Here is a 19,189-nt window from a genome sequence, read left to right on the forward strand (position 1 = left end):
ATCCAAGTCATTTTTTTTAAGGTATCTACTTTGTTTACAAGTCAGATGCATTGGTCAACCATTGGACAAATACCTTTGGTCCAGCATCTCCCACGCCTCTTGGTCCTGCTGGTCCCTCAGGGCCTCTTACTCCTGGAGGTCCCTGGTACAGCAGAGGAATAAAGCATGTCAGTAGTTGTCCCAAGGTACTTGGGTTCTTTAACAAATTAGATAATTTATTCACATTTCTGATGTGTACTGAGTAACAGCCATCCTCAGTCCCAGATGGAAACCTAAGAAAACTCAGATTGGTGGAAAAAAGCATAATTCTTGACTTAAGAGCATTGTTCTCAGCTCAGAGAAAACAGTGAGAAAGCAGACATTGCTCCATGATTCATATGCTGCAAGAATTAGACAACTGAAATACCAGAGCTAACCCATCTAAATTTGGGGGTTACATAATGCTAACATACTTTTGTGTATTTGTGTTGGGTAATATGCTCTCCTGAACTCCCTGCTCAATTCATCCACCCCTTCAGCTGCCTTGCACACTGTTGGAGGCATTCCCAGGCTCACTGTCAGGATTTATAGGGCAGATGGCTTTGACCCATCCTGCTACCTACTTAGCCACATAAACCTTGTCCATGTCTGACACTGCTTTATTAAGTTGGTCTTTCCAGCTCACGGGGCATGGAATTGCAGGGGAAAGATGTTACCATAAGAGAACACAACAGAACCTTTGGACATTACACAACATGAAATGTGTCAGGTACACGGCATTACACCAGGAATTCTGAATGAATGCCTTATGTAATAATTCTGATCCCAAAGGATCTTCTCAGCATCAGTTTGAATGATAGGAAATTGAAGCTGAGTAGGAATTTGGAAGCACTCAGGTCCCACCTCGGTGCATTTGGGAGTGTTTGCAGGGCTGCAGTTTGAAATAAAGCTGGATTAGACACATAAAGAAAATAGTGCTAGTGGAAGTTTGACATGGTGGTTGAAAGATGGCAACAGTATTTCCCCTTTCTAGGGGAAAAGAGAGAGGCTGGTCAAACTTGTCTGTGTGTTTTTGGGTGACTGAAATTTAGGACAATATGTCCTTGTAATGGAATGTGTCAGCTGGAACACTCAGATATTAATTCCCTGTGAAGCCAGCCATCAGAAAAGCATGAGGTGGAAAATCTTCAAATATGAGGACTTAACTTCCCAGTATGAAAAACAATTGAAAATCCAAGGAACTGAAACTGCATGATTTTGTCAAGCAGATGTATTAGAAATCCTCATCAGGGAAGAGTAAAGAAAAGGGAGAATGTAAAAATAATTCAAAGTAGTGATATTGAAACATATATGACCAGCCATAAAGATTTTTATGGAATTACATGGTATGCCTTTCATGACAATGAAATGAGAACCATTTATATCCAGTTCCAACTGTTTGTACAACTGGTATCTGGGAAAGGGCTACAAAATATCCATAAAACATTTAAATTAGCTGAAGGATTAGTTACGTAACTAAATCTAAGCAACTAAATATTGGGTTATTACATAGATGGGGTTTTTTGGGGAGGGGGTATTTGTTTGGTTTTTTGTTTGCTTGTTTGTTTTTGTTTTTGTTGTTGAACACAAAGTACAGAATTAAAATTGTACTTACAGCTTCACCTTTGCCACCTTTGTCACCTTTTGCTCCTTGAGGTCCAGGTGGTCCAGGTGGTCCTTGGTCCCCCTAAACACAAAATAGGAAGTCAGAAATCATGCCATTATCTGGACTATCACAGTGTAAAATATATTAACAAATACGTAAGAAAGCTATTCAAAATCTTCTTGGAAATACAGAAAATATGGGAATAGCAGTTACCAGCTCTTGAAATTAATTCACAAAGTTCAGGGATTTCTGTGCTTTTTTTTATTGTGGTTTCAATTGAAATTTTGGAAGAATAAGAATTCTTATTAGGAAATTGTCAATTTCTGGATTTGCAGTTGCAGAGAGAAATTTTCAGAACATTGACTTTATATTCAGCCCATACAAAGTTAAATTTTTTTCAAAAACACACTTCTATCAGTTTGAGGGTATGCTTGAGTAATGAGAACTGAATTCAGAATACTGGAACATGATATGCCAGCCTTAAGTTATATGCTGCACATTTTGCACTTCCTGAAGATCACATTGGTGATCATACATTAAAGTAAAACTTCATTCTACAAGGGAAAGTAGGAAAAGACAGAAACACAACAGTTATAAGAAAAAGATCAGCCTAAAATGTTCTCTTATGAAGAGACAATCACCTCTGCTGTTGACCCTTCCACTGACTCCCACTAAAGGCTTGTGCATCTGCAAAACCTCAATGCTTCCTTTCATGGCCCGACGAGAAGCAAATAGCAAACTTTTCCTCTTCCCTCACTCCAGTGAGAGTCTTCCTGACATTTTATGAGAAAATTAGCTGAGTTTGCAATAGACTGTTCACAGGACCCAGAAAGAAAACATATTACTTGGAGGTATCTCTGAGAGTACGCTGTGGGTCTGTACTGTAGATGCTCACATGCCAGCACCAACAATGGGAAATCACCACTGATGTGAGTAGATCACATACTCACCTCCCTCCTGAGCATGGTATGGATATTGTGGCTGCTCAAAGAGAGCTGCACACCCTTCACTCCATCCCACAGAACCAAGAAATGTTAATACACTCCATGAAAGAGTGTTGTAGAGTGCTTCCAGCAACCCCTTGAGTGTTGTTAATGTACATAGGTATAACATATCCTGAAGAATAATTACATATAAATACACAAATATTTCCCTGTCTACTCCAGTAAAAGGAAATATCAAGGAAAATGAAACAATAAGGGACAGAAAACTGCTGTTTCGTTGTGCATTGTACCTAAAAATTCCTACAATCATATAATACTTCAAGAAACCAAGAAGAGAGTCCAGTTAGCAGTTCAGACCTTAGCAGCTGGTCTGTCTGAATACAATGTCCATGTCTGGACAACAAATCATCCTGTACTCTACCTGGATATACAACTAACACAAACTTTTGGCCAAAATCTCCTGTCCCATAAATGTCTCTACCATAGACTTAAATAATCTATTCTTATTAACCAATTTAGTCCTATCAGAAAATGGAAAAGATGTTTTGGGTCTCCTAAAGATATACATCATAGGTTCAGGCTAGTAGGTAGCTAAATTAAGAAAGAGACTTCTTCAAGGCAGACTCTATGTTCTGGTTAAAATGAAGCCCTGAAATTACTGTAGATGAAATGTGAATAGTGATGCAAGCATGCCTTATGCCTAAGTAAATTTTATATTGTAGGTCATTCCTATATGAATTGCATCCATTCTTGAATCCAATGGGACAGTTTCACTGAGAGACTTTAAACAGACCCTGACCACCAGATTAAAACTGTGTCAGCTCTCAAAGATGTCTCTTCATGTCTCCTAATTTTCAAATGATGGAACTCTGATGCACCTCTGTAAAAATTTAAACAACCAGCATGCTTCCAGATCATAAATAGCTTTATAATGGAAAGTCAATTTCACCTCTTCCTGATTCTTAATATCCATAGTTCTTAAACTGTGGATAAAATGAGAAATGTTTTAGAAATGTTTAGTAACATTTTTATTTAACAAGAAAGGAAAACAAGGATCATGGTTCATATCTGTTTTTGCTTCTAATCTCACAGTAAAAAACAGCCAAACAGATGTTTTCATTTATTCCTAGGAGGCTGTAGTAAATACCGAATACATGTTAACACATTCTCTTCTATGAGAATTGGGATTTTGTCAAGTGTCTGGGTTTGCTATTAGTAGCATAACTATAAATGCTGTAAATCTACTTACGCCAAATCTACAACCAAATCTCATGTAAGGAACAGCTCTCTAGTTCAGATCAATTTGTTGGGGTTTTTTAAACACTAACACAAGAGATGGTCCAGGAACAATTCTGTGATTCCTGCTTCCACAGTTTTGTGGTGTCTGGAAGAGAAAATCACGGTGACTCACTCTAAGTCAGTGCACTGGTAAGAAAGCAAATGCCCCTGATGCCACAGATGGTCTGCTAAATGAATAAATCTGCTATTCCAGCCTTTCCAGGGCAGGTTCTAAAGTAGTTTTCCAAAGCAGTAAAATGAAGATAGTTGCTTCTACCCATTTTCAAAATAAGAACAAAAAAATGTATATAAACATAAATCTTGCATCCATGGTCATTATAAATAAAATAAAACAGCTGTCATAATCAAAACTTAATTGATTAAGGATATGACTGGACAATTACCTAATGTTCATCACTTCTTATTATAAGAATAATAGAGTGAAGTAATTTCTAGACAAAGGAAATTTAGAGTTTTCAAAAGTCAGAAATAAAAGTTACTGAATGGTTCAATGTGCTATTCAACATTTTCTGGTACTGATTGAACTGTGTCAAGCCAGGAGTAAATATCATTATTGCTGTATTCCTAAAATGTTATCATGAAAAAGATTGAGTGGTTATATTTTGAGCTACATTGTATTAGGTAGACATAAACTAATTGGTTTCTGAATTTGGGTCTATTGCCTATATTTTCACAAAGTGAAGTGATGGAATTGAATGGAATATTTTATGTGCAGACACAGTAAAGTAGAAAGAAAAAAAAAAAAGATATTTCTGAAGAAGGTTCCCAATTTGAGTCTGGAAATCAGATCATGAGAATGGTACCTTTCCCTGAAATACTCCCTTATCAGAAGGGGCAGAAGCCTTAAAGAAAGTTGCAACCCAGATCACAAGTGACAGAAGTACAATATGATATAAAGTGTCTTAGAGAGGAAAAGGTGAATTTGAAGATCTGCCTTCCTAATGAAGACTTCTTATGGGAAGTTTGCAGAGTGAGGTACACTGGACTAGTTATTTATACAATTTTGTGTCTCTTCTTTGTGAATATAATATGTTTATTTTAAAAATAGACATAACCTGGAATAAGAGAAAAGTTGAAGAACTGGTGAATTCCTTTACTTAAAAGGTTCAAGTCATGTCTATATTTTCACAGGAGTTTTGCACGTCTCACATTTATTTACTTTCTATCTTTTGTCTAAAAACCCCTACCGCTGGTCCCATTATTGAGTTTCCAGGAAGTCCATCATCTCCCGGTGGCCCCTTGTCTCCTGGATCCCCCTATCCAAAAAGAAACAAAATCAGAATTATATTAACTTATTATATTATTCAGTTTTAACTTTGAGAGTTTTATAAAAAAAGAACAAGTATTAGGTTCTTTCTTACAGTGACAATTTTTGACCTAGGTGATATGAAATCAGTTATTTCTAGAGGAAGATTTGACTGCCTTGATTCTGACCTCTCTTACACTTCTGCTTCTCCCCAGTTGTGTAAAAAAATTTGTTCTATCTTGACAAATAATTTGATGGCTTTAAATTTCAGAAGAAAGTAATAATTCACTTTGAGAGGCCAGATGCACACGTGGTTCCTGCCTGCTTTTGCCCACAAGCAGGTTGCATAACCTTGTATCTGCCAGAGCACATAGAGAACAGCAAGGGAATTCAAAGACAAGTGTTGAGACAGAGTATGTTTAGAAAGCCTACAGATGCAATGGCACAGCACTTCAAAATTGCAAGTTCCACAGTCTGAAGTCTCAGAGAAAAACCCAACTTTACCACAAATATTATACAATACTGTATATGTTACTCTTTGGGAACAGCTCTGTCAGTGGCTTTCCCGGAAACCATTAAGGCTTAGAATTCATGTTCCTTATGTTAACCCTTCAAATTTGGCTCCTTCTAGTGTTCAAACTTTTGCCAACAGATGCTTCACTTTCCATTAAGGAACTTACAAAGAAAATCGAAATTTGCAATGAAACATCTGCAATGAAACATCTGCAATTTCTTGGAAAGAAGGACAGTATTTCCGCGAAATGCAATTAAATGCTCTAGGGAATGAAATGAAATGCTCTATCAAAACCACAGAGCAGCTGTAACTGTGACAAAGAAATATTAGAAAAAACAACTTTCTAATGTCACTGTCCCCATATTAGTAAGAGCATAATGCATGTTAAGGGAAATAAAACTCCAGTCCCCAAACGTGGGTGTAGCTTAAAATAAATGAACTCCCAATGGACATGGACTTCAAATGGATGCCCAGGAATTAAGACCTCTACCAATCACTCATCACCATCTCAGATACTTAGAGATGTCCCAAGAAGACCTCAGACTCCCAGACATAACTCCAAGGTTTGAGAAACTTTCTCTGCATTAGAAATCTATTATAGCTGCCTTCTCAACGGCAGACACCAGGATGTTTTAGGAATAAAATTAGTAGTTATCATTGTACTTTCCACAGTCAATAGAAGAAACAGACCTGTGTAGCCTGTTAAATTATTGATCAACTGTCCAAAACGTAGTAGATGTTTATTTAAACGAAGAAGTTATGATGGAGCTGAAGAGACAAGGTTTTGTATATTTTCTAAAAATGGATTTGTATTTTATAATTACTCCAAATTTTTGGAGTACTTTTTTTTTCATCAGCTACTGCCCATATAATCCCTGCTCTAAAATTTAGTACAGAATTTCAAAAGATTCCTACAAACTTCCATATCCATAATCATTGGATTTTGGATAATGGCCCATTTCCTATGAAAGTTGTATGAACTGCACTCAACAGAATAAAATCACAGTTAAAAAGGCAAGGAAGTCAACAAAGTTATTTTTCAGCATGAATTTATTAATGAACAATCTTGCCTCCCCTACTTGTCTATATAAAAATGTCACAGTAACTAGAGAAATGTGAGGGAGACTGATTGAATGAAACCTGTCGTCATACAAGTTGTGCCTTTTAACGTCACATGTAGCATAAAGTTTGTAACTTTATTATGCTTTGAAACCAATATAAGAGCACCTCACAATCTTCTTTTTTCTTCTATGTGGTTACATTTTTACTCCAGGTATAACCTGAGTGTTTTGCATTTTTGTCTTTCTTTCTCTTCCGTGCACAAACAGGTCCAAAACACATCATATCTCTCTGTGATGTCCTATTGCCAGACTGATGAGTACATTGTATATATAATACCCTCCTGTATTTGTGGGGTGGGACACACATATTTTTAAGGAAGGAAAAAAGATAGGGATGAAATTGCTTCAGAATGATATGACACACATTAGTGATTCTCTCACTCTAAAAACTAACACCAAAGGTGAAAAGCATCAATTAAAGTTGAGTTACCTGACATATTATAACAAGAATAATTAAAGTAAAAAGAGTACAGTATTATTTAAATAGCACAGAATTTTCAAATATTTTTGAAATCTTCAGACTGAATCCACCTCTTTTATTTAGCAGCACAAGTCCCACTTATTTGAGGTACATTTTTCCCATGGAGAAAATGAGGTGGATATAGCCCTAGGTATCTTATGCATAACATTTCATTTCAAGTAGTACCTACAGGCCAACTGTTCACTTGGAAGTGACATACACACACTCATCATAAAAAAAAAATCAGCATATAAACACCCTAGAACTATACATAAACGTACTCTTGCAGGGGTTTAATGCCATATTTTAAGAAGCAAAAAGCATAGCAAATTTGGAAAAAACACAACTTCAAACCGATCAATTTCACAGAAGGAACCAAACTAAAACAGAAATCTAATAAGTTGTGGGGTTTTTTTTAACAAATGGCTTGAGGAGGAAATAACTATGTACAGAGTTCAGCATGCCATTAAAGGGGCTGGCCTCCAACACTGTTAATTTTTAATACTTTTTAGTCCTTATTTCTGAAATTCAGTATTTTGTTCATACAAAAAGCAATTTCAAGTTCTTTAAATCAGATTCTTTTAATTTTGCAGAAATCTACACAAGGAATTTCCAATCTCTGATCTCTAGGAAATATGTATCAGATAGTCACCTTTGGTCCAGGAGGTCCCCAAACAGATGATCCACGGGGACCAGGGGGTCCTCTCTCTCCAGGATCACCCTGTTATCAAATGGTATAATGTAGACTTAAACAGACAGTTTGACTTTCTGAACTAAAAATATCTACAGTACAGATCTACCTGTAAAACAAGCAATACTGTGCAAAATACTTAAATCAACATATTGTTCTTACGAAAGCTTGTCTAAGTCTCATGTTTTAAATAACTATTGGTTGAACTGTGTATTTGACTTTTTTAGCTTTAATTAATTTTTTGTGTCTGGCTTACAATCCAATGGAATAACAAGAACACTTACATTATTTCAATTTCCTTACAATTCATTCAGAGCAACACTTACAAAATATTATAACAGAAAGTTAATGATTCAAAGTAAAAATCTGCAAAATATTCATGGTTAGAATCACTTGGACAACTTCAGTTTAGTGTATCAGTGCTCATGCATAACTATACATATATCTTACATATGTTATATATAACATATCTTTATCTGTGTCATTTAGGACAGATGATGGAAGTATTTCTGCTTTCCCTTGTTCTGTTAAGTCTCAAGATCAGATGCTTGAGAAATATTTACACTGCCTAAACTCTATAGAATTTTAAATAAAACACAAAGAGAAGGGTTACCATGGAAGAACAAGCTTACTTTTGATCCAGTTGGGCCTTTTAGTCCTGGAAGACCAATCTCTCCTTTGGATCCTTTTTCTCCATGGTCACCCTGAAGAAAACAAGAGGTTTTTTTTTTCAATCACAGCAAAGATTCATTCACAGGTCCACAAATAGCCCAAAACACAACAATAATTATTAGAAAGATGTTTAGATACTCCCCTCCAACTGAAATCTTGCTCATTTCTGGAATGTGCCCCAAATGTCCTAAATTTTATGAAATGGGAGATAAAAGTCTGTCTACTAATACATCTTTCCAGGTTTTTAATTTCATCTTAAGATATCTAACTATTCTCCTAATTTATCTTAGTGTCTCTCAACAGACTGAGCTAATTTGTCAACTCTGAACTTTAATGAAAATTATGTACTGAATTTCTAGGAAGTCTCTACTACCCTATTAACTTTAGGCTCTGTGTTCAGAGTTTGATTTTGCTGCACTTGTTCAGGCTTCAGAACACATCACTCTCTGTCTTAAATCCTTTAAAGTCATCTGCTAAATAGAGTTGATACTTACAACACAATGAATGAAAAAGTAGGTCAGAATCCAAACTCTTACAAAAGTCTCTAGTATTTTCCCAGCATGCATGTCAAGTCATACCTTTTGACCTGCAACTCCTTTGCCAGGGAGTCCACTTGGACCTCTTGGACCTTCATCTCCTTTTTCCCCCTAACATATATTAAATGATTAATTACTTCTCATGCAGTTAATTTTACTGATAGACTTATGAGAAATAATTATTGCATAAATACTTTCCCAAAAAAGTCAGTAAATATCTAGTTAAATTTTTTTCCTACAAAATATAAAGTATTCTGTCTCTTAAAGCCCTACAATCTCCTACATTTGTATTCCTTATTTTCACAGACATTTGTAATAGTGCCATTTGCAACTGCATTAATCTTTTGTAGGAAGGATTCCATGCATATACTTATAAGAGGAAGAGAAATGCTTGCACAGTTATCAGAAAATGTCTTGATGGACCAATTCTGAGAAGTAATTTTGGACAAGTCTGTAGCCAATGGCCAATCCAGGCTGAAAATATGTGTCAGGAACATTGCATTAAATAACTCACAAACAGCCCACACAAAACATTCTATTAAGGAACATTACCTACAAAATACTTATGCATAATACAAGCCAGATTAGTATATGAGGATACCTGTAGGTAATTTAGAGAGTGAAAGGTACATTAAAATGAGGTTAAAATCCATTTCTGATTTGAACTGTTGATGAAATTGATATTACAGAGCCTGTTGTTGACAGGTATGAGTCTGGATCCCACTTGGGTGAGACACTGTCACCTGCAAATAACTGCTGTAGTTTCACCATGCAACTCACTGCAGACATCCAACTGTTCTTTGCACTGCCCTGAATACCCAGGGTAGCTGCTCAGTACTACTATTTTTACCTTCAATGGGTTACAAGCACAGAATTAATCATCAGAGTAAAGGCAATATGCAAGAGAAAAAACCAGTATGACCATCTCTAACTTTAATCCAATATTTACTCTTAATTCTGATGCCCCTCTGATACACCAGAATCTCACTTTTTGAGCAGTGGATGATACATTTTAAAAACTGAATTAAGTAGCAACAGAAACGCTACATATTTTCTCATATCGGAAGGCTTACTGCTTTAGGATGGAGCTTGTCCAACTGGTATTTGCACTTTTAGGTGACAAAATGTGAAGTTGCATTCTTAAAATATATTTATTACTATTCAAATATTTTCTGATTTAAATCTCACAGTCAAGAATGTTGATTTGCTTATTTCAAATTATGTTTAGTTTATCAATTCTACATGTCAGCCAGCTGCTAGCCTCCTATAAGAGCTGCACAGTAGTGGTCTGGAGCTCTCATTTAACTTGCTCTAAATTTCTATTTGCTATTTTGGGACCCCATGAGCTGCTCTAAATCACACTGACAGAGCTTTACCTCTCGGTGTCACGAAAGATCTGAACAGGCCACGAGGAACAAGCTAAAGACATGAGCTATCTGCTCTCCAAGAAAATTGTGAAATTGCCCACAAAAGTCAGGGCTGCTTGCCTGCAGCTCGCTTGCTCATCCAGAGGGTAACCACTGTTACGAGTTTGTGGGACACATCTCATCCAGTCCCTTATCCCTGGCAAAAGTACTGGCATATGCTTTCCTCAAGGATGAACTCCTTACCACTGCAAACCTGCAAATAATCTGGTTTTTCCTTCATCACCATTTTTGTACACCTTTTACATGTGGTAAAATATATTTCCTTACCTTTTTCCCTGCCAGTCCCATCTCTCCCTTCAACCCCTTCTTTCCTGGCAATCCTGGTAGACCTATATCTCCCTTAAAGAAGAAAAAATTGTTATGTCTGCATATTTCAATAAATTGTTTCTTCTGTAAAATGGATCCAGCATTTTGCAAAAATATTAATTAAAGATAAACAATATTTTTCCTTAAATAAAGATTGTTGTTTCCAGTAAGTCAAATATTCTGTAGAGACAGTAAATTTTAATACTCATAAAATAAGTATTTGAAATTTCCCTCCAAGTTCCCCACCTACTTCTTAAATCTTGGACTTGTAACAAATAAATTTATTTTATGACTGAATACTGTTTGTTATTCTGTGCACATAAATAATATTATATAAATGTAATTTTCTTGCTAAGTCAAACATCTGGGACTTAAAGGATGGTCAGCCAAAAATGTCTGAATGGTGTAATTGACCAGACACTAACCCCTCACCATTTGTACAAACTGACCAAGGCAATACTTTTAACATTCATCACAAAGAGTTGAAAGGATCCATAGGAAGCAGTCCTGCCAAGCACTCTTTCAGGATCCAAGAAAAAGTCAATAAAAACAGATGTCTGTGCCACCTTGCCTGATTTTAGAGGCCCTACCTAAGTCATTAAAGATACGGTTTACAGTCTTCAAAATGGCATCTAAAGCCAAATTTTTAAGTGTTTAATGTCTCTTCCAACACATAGGCAGTATGACCACCGTTGTCACACAGACTGGCTTTTTTTTCCCTCCAGAAAAAACAGGGGGACAGAGTTAGCAACCTTTCCAACAGGCCCTGGAAAGATCTGACTAGTTTAGAAAAGATTAGAGGAAAACTTCGTTACACTTATGGTAGTGGCAACATTTTTATGACCATCACAGAAATTCCTTCTTATTTTGACCATAGTTAATTTATACCGAAAAATCTTCTACTTGGTTTAGCAGCAATTAGTGGAAGAATTAAAAGACCATGCAAAGAACAGTTAAAAATAAAAGCAGGCTCACTTTAAGTCCTGATGAGCTAATTCCTGGAGATCCTGATTCTCCTTTTTGTCCAGGTTCACCTGGTTCACCCTAGCAACAAAAAGTCTTTAGTTTAATAGAGAAACACAATTTAGCTTAATTCCCTACTTGCACTATTTAATTAGCTGCTTACATATAGAGGTGGATGTGATGACATGCTACAATTCCATGAACCTTAGTGGTCAAATTTTCAGACAAGCAATTTTCAACTGAAAAATTCTGTTCTTTAAAACCCCCTGTAACTTTTAAGACTGCATCTATTTTATTTAACCCTGCAGTGGACAGAAAGTCTAAGTGAATCACTCCAACTCTCTTCCTTATGCTTTAATGAATTTTATTTTTTACTTTACAGGACTATATCAAAAACTCTTTGGTCTCTGAACAAAAAAAAATGAGTCCAAATACAGAAAAATCAGAGATCCTGCTTAAGATAAAGTTTTAGCTTCATAATTCTTTCTTCCTGTAGTTCTAAATCAGTTAAAGATAGGAATTCAATTTTTCAATTTTGCTTTCTCATCTTAAGAGAATTGGCCTACCACATAACATGTGTTATGAGTATCTATTTTTCTCTACATTAATATAAAACATCGCTGTTTTAACTGCTGCTTACATGCCAAAGTTATACTCAGAAGAAAATTTTTGATTTTCTCATGGTTTTTTCTACAATGACTAATCTTTTCCTTTTGTAAATCAAGGTGACTGCTAAGCACACTTCTGATTTATAGTTCATCAGTTCATTCTACTTGCTCCTGTTATATTTCAGCAATTCCTCTTTCCTTGTCTGACAGTGCTCACCTGGTACTGTAGCACTAGAGGCCTGGGCTTGGACAGCAGTAATTGTTTTCCTCACTTTTGTATTCTCTTCCTACTTTCCCTCCCTCTGCAGGGGAGGGTCAGCCAAGTACACTTCAGCTCTCTTTCCTGTCCTAGTCTTTCTGTCTTTGGTTTTGGTTCTGTCTCATGAAGACCACTAAAGACTGAAAGTGTGGTGGGATTAGCCTGACGTCTCAAAACCATCACTGACTAAACTGTTTGGTAAAATTACTTACTTGAACACAGCATATATGTGCCACCAAACTCACTGGATCCAAAGATGCCTGAAAGATTCTCTTTTTATAAATACGTGCTCCTTTAAAACCAGAACTTCACATTAAGAAAAATTAAGGGCTGATGCTGAGCAAGCAGAAGCCATATGTTTTATTTTGGGAAGACCTTGACAACATGAATGGTTTTCTCATTAAGATTTAAAAGGAATTGTTATCTCCAATGAAGTTGCATTTTCATCTCATCAAACAGACTTTTGAAAAGCCTGGCAAAGACACTTATTGTTTCATGACAGGGCTACTTTTAAAAAACAATGCCTGAACAATTACCTTTGGTCCTGGCAGACCAAAACCTTGAGAGCCTTTTGCCCCAGGGTTTCCTCGTGGACCCTGTATACCCTAAAAGCAAAATAAATGAGTTTTAGTGCATTACGCTCTTCCACATCTGAAAATCACCACGTGCTCATCTTTCAGTCAATTATGATTTTATCTTATTTTTATAAGAAATCTTCGTTCCAAAATTAACAGAACCCAGAAGATCTTTTGGAATGTTTCAGTTTTTCTTTATCCAACTGCTAAAGGATGTGTTCAAGTTTCAAAGGGTTTAACATTCAGAACTGGTGGGTACTTGGCCTTGTAAAATTCTTATGTATAATATATCAGCAAAAAAGCAAGGCTATCTGATTTACCTCCTATGCAAATTATTATGCAGATTAGACCAAATTTACATTTGCTTATTCCTAAAACCATTCAAATCAGTCAAAATCAATTGTATTTCCAAGCTTTGCTTAAAAACTAGTTCGATATTTTTAAAAATGAAAAATCACTATGAAATTTTTAATGTCTTTACATCAAAATTACAACTCTGATATAATATAAAATGAAAGCCATATACAAATGCTCATTACATGTCCAAAATGTAGACTTACCTGGCTTCCCTGAATGCCTGTTCCTGGTGGTCCAGGTGGGCCCTGTGGTCCTGCTTGGCCTTGTTCACCCTACAGAAAAGGTATTCCCAAGAACTGAATTGCAATAGTCCATGCTATCTGATTAATATATTTAAACTGAACACAGATTAGCAATCCTCAAGCTGTATTATCTTCAAGTTTGCTGCTTCTATTTGTATTAAGTGTGTTTGGAATACCTGGAAGTCTGCCTATGACAACTGATCTAATAAAAATAATAGCCTCTCTTCCCTACAAACTCTATCTTGTTTAAAACATTTAAAACATTAGGTGATTACACCTCTAATTTCATTATTAGAAGGATCCATAGCTCATCTTTACATACTCAGATTAAAGATTTTCTTGTACAGCAATATAGACAGTTTCTTGTACAACACGCATAAGAAAAACTCGCAAGTTGCCTGTTCCAGATCCACTAGATTAGATGACTCAGGGATTTTTACATTTTAGTACTTATTTACAATTAAAATATTTTAAATAGAATATTTCTGAAATTATTTTAGGAGGAAAAAAAGGTGCATTTCTTCCCTCATACTCCTAGCTGCATAGAATACAGTCCTTAGTGCTCTAAGTCAACATTAACAGGTTCAGCTACTTGTATTGATGAATGCAATCCAAGGAGTTGCATGGAACAGCGTAACACAGCTTCTCAGATCCAGGTAAAATATACCATTCTATAGTTGTGATACAGCGTAAAAAATTAATTTAACTATAAATATATTTGATTATAGATACAATTATAAAAATAATCTGTGCCTCACCTTGTCACCTTTAACTTGTTCACCTTTGGGTCCAGGAAGACCAGGTACACCATCAGAGCCTTTTTCACCCTAGAAATAGATGACAGTTTTGACACTTATATTTAGGAACTTATAAAGAATGTCATCTTAGACAAACTGGTCATCACAACGTGGACAAAAAGGAAAAAAGTATTCCTTTACAAACAAACTAGAAAAATTATCAATGGACTTACCAATAGTATAGAAGAGAAAATAATTTGTTTACAATTCATAACACATTTCATCTGCAGTCATTGTGGTTTTGAACATAGAACTTCAAAAGGTGAAAATTAAATATTAGGAGTAAGGAAATTACATTTTTAAAATGTCACAATATGTTCACTACTTAGAGACACCTGTTCAGAACTACGTGCAAGGACATGACTGATGCTTTTTTCATAAAAGGAAGAAAAATCTTTGCTTAGTAGTTCAAGGCTCTAGAGAATCTTGACGCCACTAAAACAGAAGGAATTCTTCTTATGGGAATCTCAGTTTGATTGTTTGTACTTATTTTTTTTTAAAAAATGTTGACATATATTAACCTAGCAAATGTCCTGAATGAGATAATTGTCTACAGAGACTCATATAACCCAGCTTTCAGTTTCCCAAAATGGTAAGGCAAAATGAAAACAGTTGCTGAATATTTTCTTCCAATACAGAACATAAATAGCTCAGTAGTTTTTTGGAAGACAATTTATCTCACTAATGCTATCAAAAGAAGTTATTTTATTAAACACATAAGATGTGTGATGATGGCTGTGTATCATGATAATGATGAGAGAATCATTAACTTACTACTGGTAGAGGAACTGTACAATTTTTTTGTAATTATCTAGATAGTAATTTTGTAATTATCTGAAATCAGTGGGATATTCAGAGAGCACAGTGATTAAGAAATCCAAGATCCATCATCCAGCATTTTTACACCATTGGAATTATCAGTGGCCTTAAGTAACTTAGATACTACTGCAAATTTTTTAAATGTTAAAGGAAGCAATTTCTATAAAACTACCTTCTGGCCTTGAATGCCCTCTCCTGCTGGACCTGGCTCACCTGGTGAACCAACAGGGCCAGGTGGTCCCTGAAAGAAAAAAAGAATACATATTCAAATTATACCAAAAATTCAATTTTTTATAGAAATTTTGTCTAATATTCTAGTACAGAATTTTGCAACACTTATGAGACTGGTAAGTGAAAATGTATCCATAATACCTGACTGAGCCCAGGCAATTAAAATGGAATGTAGCAACCATTAGTTGGGTCATTTAGAACAGAATAAGCCAATGCTGAATTGATGTGAATTACCTAATTAATGTCTAAAGACTGTACTCTTAAAACTCAAATTAATCTGCAGATTTATTTATAAAAGAATTAGTATTAAAGTGAAATGCATTCCTTATAATTTCATACAATGTCATGATTTTCATAATAAAAAACATCAATTTGAACATATTTTTACACACAATGACAGGTTAAATATGCAAAACTAGAGAATGTGAATTTTAATTTAAAGAAGTATAAAAGTAAGTATTTTTCTAAGACTTTCTGTCCTCTTGCAAAACTCAGCTAACTTTCAATTTTTAAAACTAGTAAGTATTTTTTAAAGGATGATGTTGATTACACAAAAAATTTCCACATATTTTTGTGAGAAAAATAGTCTTCCACAAATGCAAAGTAACTTTCAAAAGTACTAGAATTCATCTAAAACCCATCTACATTTGCGGCCTCATATGAACAAAAACCCCATACATTTTATACATTTCAGGAAGAAAAAGCAGCCAGTGAGCATTAAATCAAGAGCCTGCCAAAGTTCTGTAATTTAGAGCATAAAGATATAAGTAAAAGCATATAATTTTGGTTCTTGATCTTGATAAGATCCAAATTGCACACAGGAGTTCAGGGAAGTTTCATCTCTTTTATTTTCATCTTCTTAAAATTTTATTGTAGACAATTAAAATATATATATATATGTATGTATGCATGTATGTATATGTATGTGTGTGTGCATATACATATGTTTGTTTTTTTTTTAATTTCCCCCAAAAACGATTTGGATGTGGTTTTGTTCTCCTGCTTGGACAAGCAACATGCAACTACTGATATACTGGGCTGGAATAACTTGTGCTGCTCCAGACTAGGTACAAGGTGGTTATGGAATCAGTAGCCAATACAATTACTGACAATCAATTGCACTCACTAGGACTTATTTTGTTGTATTTCAATTCCAAATGCATATGTATTGACTTACAGGTAATCCTGGCTCACCAATTCCACGAGGTCCTGGTGGTCCAATAACACCTTCACGACCTTCAGCACCCTTGCGAAAAAGAAAATTAGAAAGTTCAGTCCTAATTCAATCTGGTACTTCTGAAGAGCAAAACATTTACATATAGATGATTTAATAGTGTCACCACAAAGGCTTGAAATCTAATTTGTAACTTCTCCTAAAGGGGAAAAAAAGCCCCATACCTAACATTTTATGTTACATTTGAAAGTATCTTTCTATTAATACTTGAAACACTAGACTGCATTCCAGCCCTCAAGACATAGGGCTAACTGCTTAAAATTGCAAAGGCTAGGAGATGACGGGGGTGAGGGAGCTAACTGAGACTAAATTTGGCTGCAGTATCAAAGCAGGAATGCTCAGGTGTGAGGGATGCTCACTGTATAGCCTCTATCTAGGTACTCGAGTTGAAGCCTGCCTCAGTGGAATATGGGATTGCATGGGAACTCCAGGAGTTGTATGGTTTCTGCATCTTCTACTTACAAATTGTCATAATCTTCATGATTTGTTTACTGAGGACTGTGTGTTTCAAGGTCAAGGGCACAGAAGATTTTTATCTTTCTACAGAGTAGTAAAGAGGTTACTCTGTAAAGAGGGTGACTTTTTTTTCCATAAACTATCTTCCTTTCTGGAAGGACCAAGTGTTTTTCCTTTTGCATGGCAAAATACTGGTTTCTTAGCTCATAAACCCTCTCTGTGTTCTGGGATATATGCCACTGCAAAGGAAATATGCAGGAATTTAATGAACGTCCAAATAAGAACACTAAGAGCAAAAAAGTGTAAATCTTTTAGACAGTGTCATTGGGCTCAAAAACACAGGGAAAAGATGGCATAAAACTACACCAGAGACTCAGTACCAGAATAGAGTGAGGTCTAGTTCTGCCCAATATACATTTCTTGTCTGACTCTGAGATGCAGGTCTCTGACAAAACTCTTGCAAACTAAGGAGTCATGTTTCCTATGGAGATGCTTTTGCAGTTTTCCATGAGAAGATCTGGCTGGCCAGCATAGGCAGACATGACTTTTCCAAGACTGGATTCCACAGTCTAGTCTTTCGCAATAAAATGAGATGGGGGAATTAAATTGCTGCATGAGAGATTCTTCTAAGAATATCTGTTCCCTAGTGAATGACAAGGCAAATCTCTCACTTGGCCATATATCATAGTGACTGAGATGTATTTCCATGCCTTGAAATGTGGTTTACTCATTAGTGCAAGCACCTGCTAGAGCTTAAAAATTATCTCACACAGTTAACCCCCATTTAAATGGCATTATTTCTCACTTCTATCAATTGGATCACCATAAAATTCAAGAGTTGCTCGAAGAGCAGGTCTTTTAAATCTATCCTATGTGAATACAAAAACCTGTCAATCAGTTTTACATTTAGGTGATAAGAGTTTGACTTTGATAAAACTGTTGGTGAGAAATTTCATTCAAAAAAACTGCCCACAGCTATCACTTTAACAAACATATTTCAGAGAGTTACCTTGGGTCCTGGCTCTCCAACGCCAGGGGGTCCTGCAGGACCATAGGGACCTGGAGGCCCTTGTTCTCCCTAATGAGAAAAAATGGAAAGAAACTATTAATGTGAATAGAAGCTTAAACAAATTCTGACAGTGTGTCTTTTCAAAGCCTCATTTAGGGCTAGAGAAATACATTTTTAAAGCAAAAAACAAATAAACAAAATAATCTAAACCCGTCTTGAAGAAATATGTTTAGATTAGATGACGGGACAATATCCCGGCCATACAATGTACAAAAATTTTATAAAACCACTCATATATGCATCATGAAAAAAAAAAAAAAAAGATTTATTTTGTCCTATCTTTGGTCCCAACTTCATCCAATACTTAGGTGCTTCCACAGACTTTTCTTGATATAAAGATGGGTATTGGGAAATTATGTTTCTCACTCAAGGTTCTTGCCATAACAAGAAATGCTAACATAGCATGATGTTTGTTCCTACTGCTATCTTTGACTGCAGCTCCTTATTCTCATCCTCCCTTCTGCATACTGTGTTTCTAACACAAAGCCAACACAGCCACATAGTTACTAAATTTTTTTTTATTTTGTGAGAAGGTGTTGATTTTTTGGGGATAGAAACTTTTATTACTTAGAATTTTGTATGCTGAGTTCTGCAACCTTTCAATGAGAATTTTGCACTTGAGAAGTCAATACAAGTGTAAAAAATTACATTTCCTCACAAAATCAATCAGTTTTTAATCAGCCAAGGAATGAAGCTAAGATGCAGAAATGGAGGAGAGATACAGAAGAGGTAAATAAAT

The 19,189-nt window shown here is 35.6% G+C and overlaps 1 protein-coding gene across 1 annotated transcript in view; it reads right to left on the minus strand.

The window, feature by feature from the left end:
* The window catches only part of COL28A1 (collagen type XXVIII alpha 1 chain), a 57,401-nt gene that overhangs the window by 21,540 nt on the left and 16,672 nt on the right, over positions 1-19,189 (minus strand). Inside the window, exons 11-24 of the mRNA XM_033068717.1 lie at positions 18,391-18,459; positions 16,869-16,937; positions 15,633-15,701; positions 14,603-14,671; positions 13,806-13,874; positions 13,207-13,275; positions 11,816-11,884; positions 10,802-10,873; positions 9,150-9,218; positions 8,532-8,603; positions 7,861-7,929; positions 5,055-5,123; positions 1,634-1,705; positions 74-142 (exon numbers count right to left, since the gene is read on the minus strand). Coding sequence (XP_032924608.1) covers positions 74-142; positions 1,634-1,705; positions 5,055-5,123; positions 7,861-7,929; positions 8,532-8,603; positions 9,150-9,218; positions 10,802-10,873; positions 11,816-11,884; positions 13,207-13,275; positions 13,806-13,874; positions 14,603-14,671; positions 15,633-15,701; positions 16,869-16,937; positions 18,391-18,459 — 975 coding nt within the window. The remainder of the gene's footprint in view (positions 1-73; positions 143-1,633; positions 1,706-5,054; positions 5,124-7,860; positions 7,930-8,531; positions 8,604-9,149; positions 9,219-10,801; positions 10,874-11,815; positions 11,885-13,206; positions 13,276-13,805; positions 13,875-14,602; positions 14,672-15,632; positions 15,702-16,868; positions 16,938-18,390; positions 18,460-19,189) is intronic.

The sequence above is a fragment of the Catharus ustulatus genome, chromosome 1 (assembly GCF_009819885.2).
Source record: "Catharus ustulatus isolate bCatUst1 chromosome 1, bCatUst1.pri.v2, whole genome shotgun sequence".
Taxonomy (NCBI): domain Eukaryota; kingdom Metazoa; phylum Chordata; class Aves; order Passeriformes; family Turdidae; genus Catharus; species Catharus ustulatus.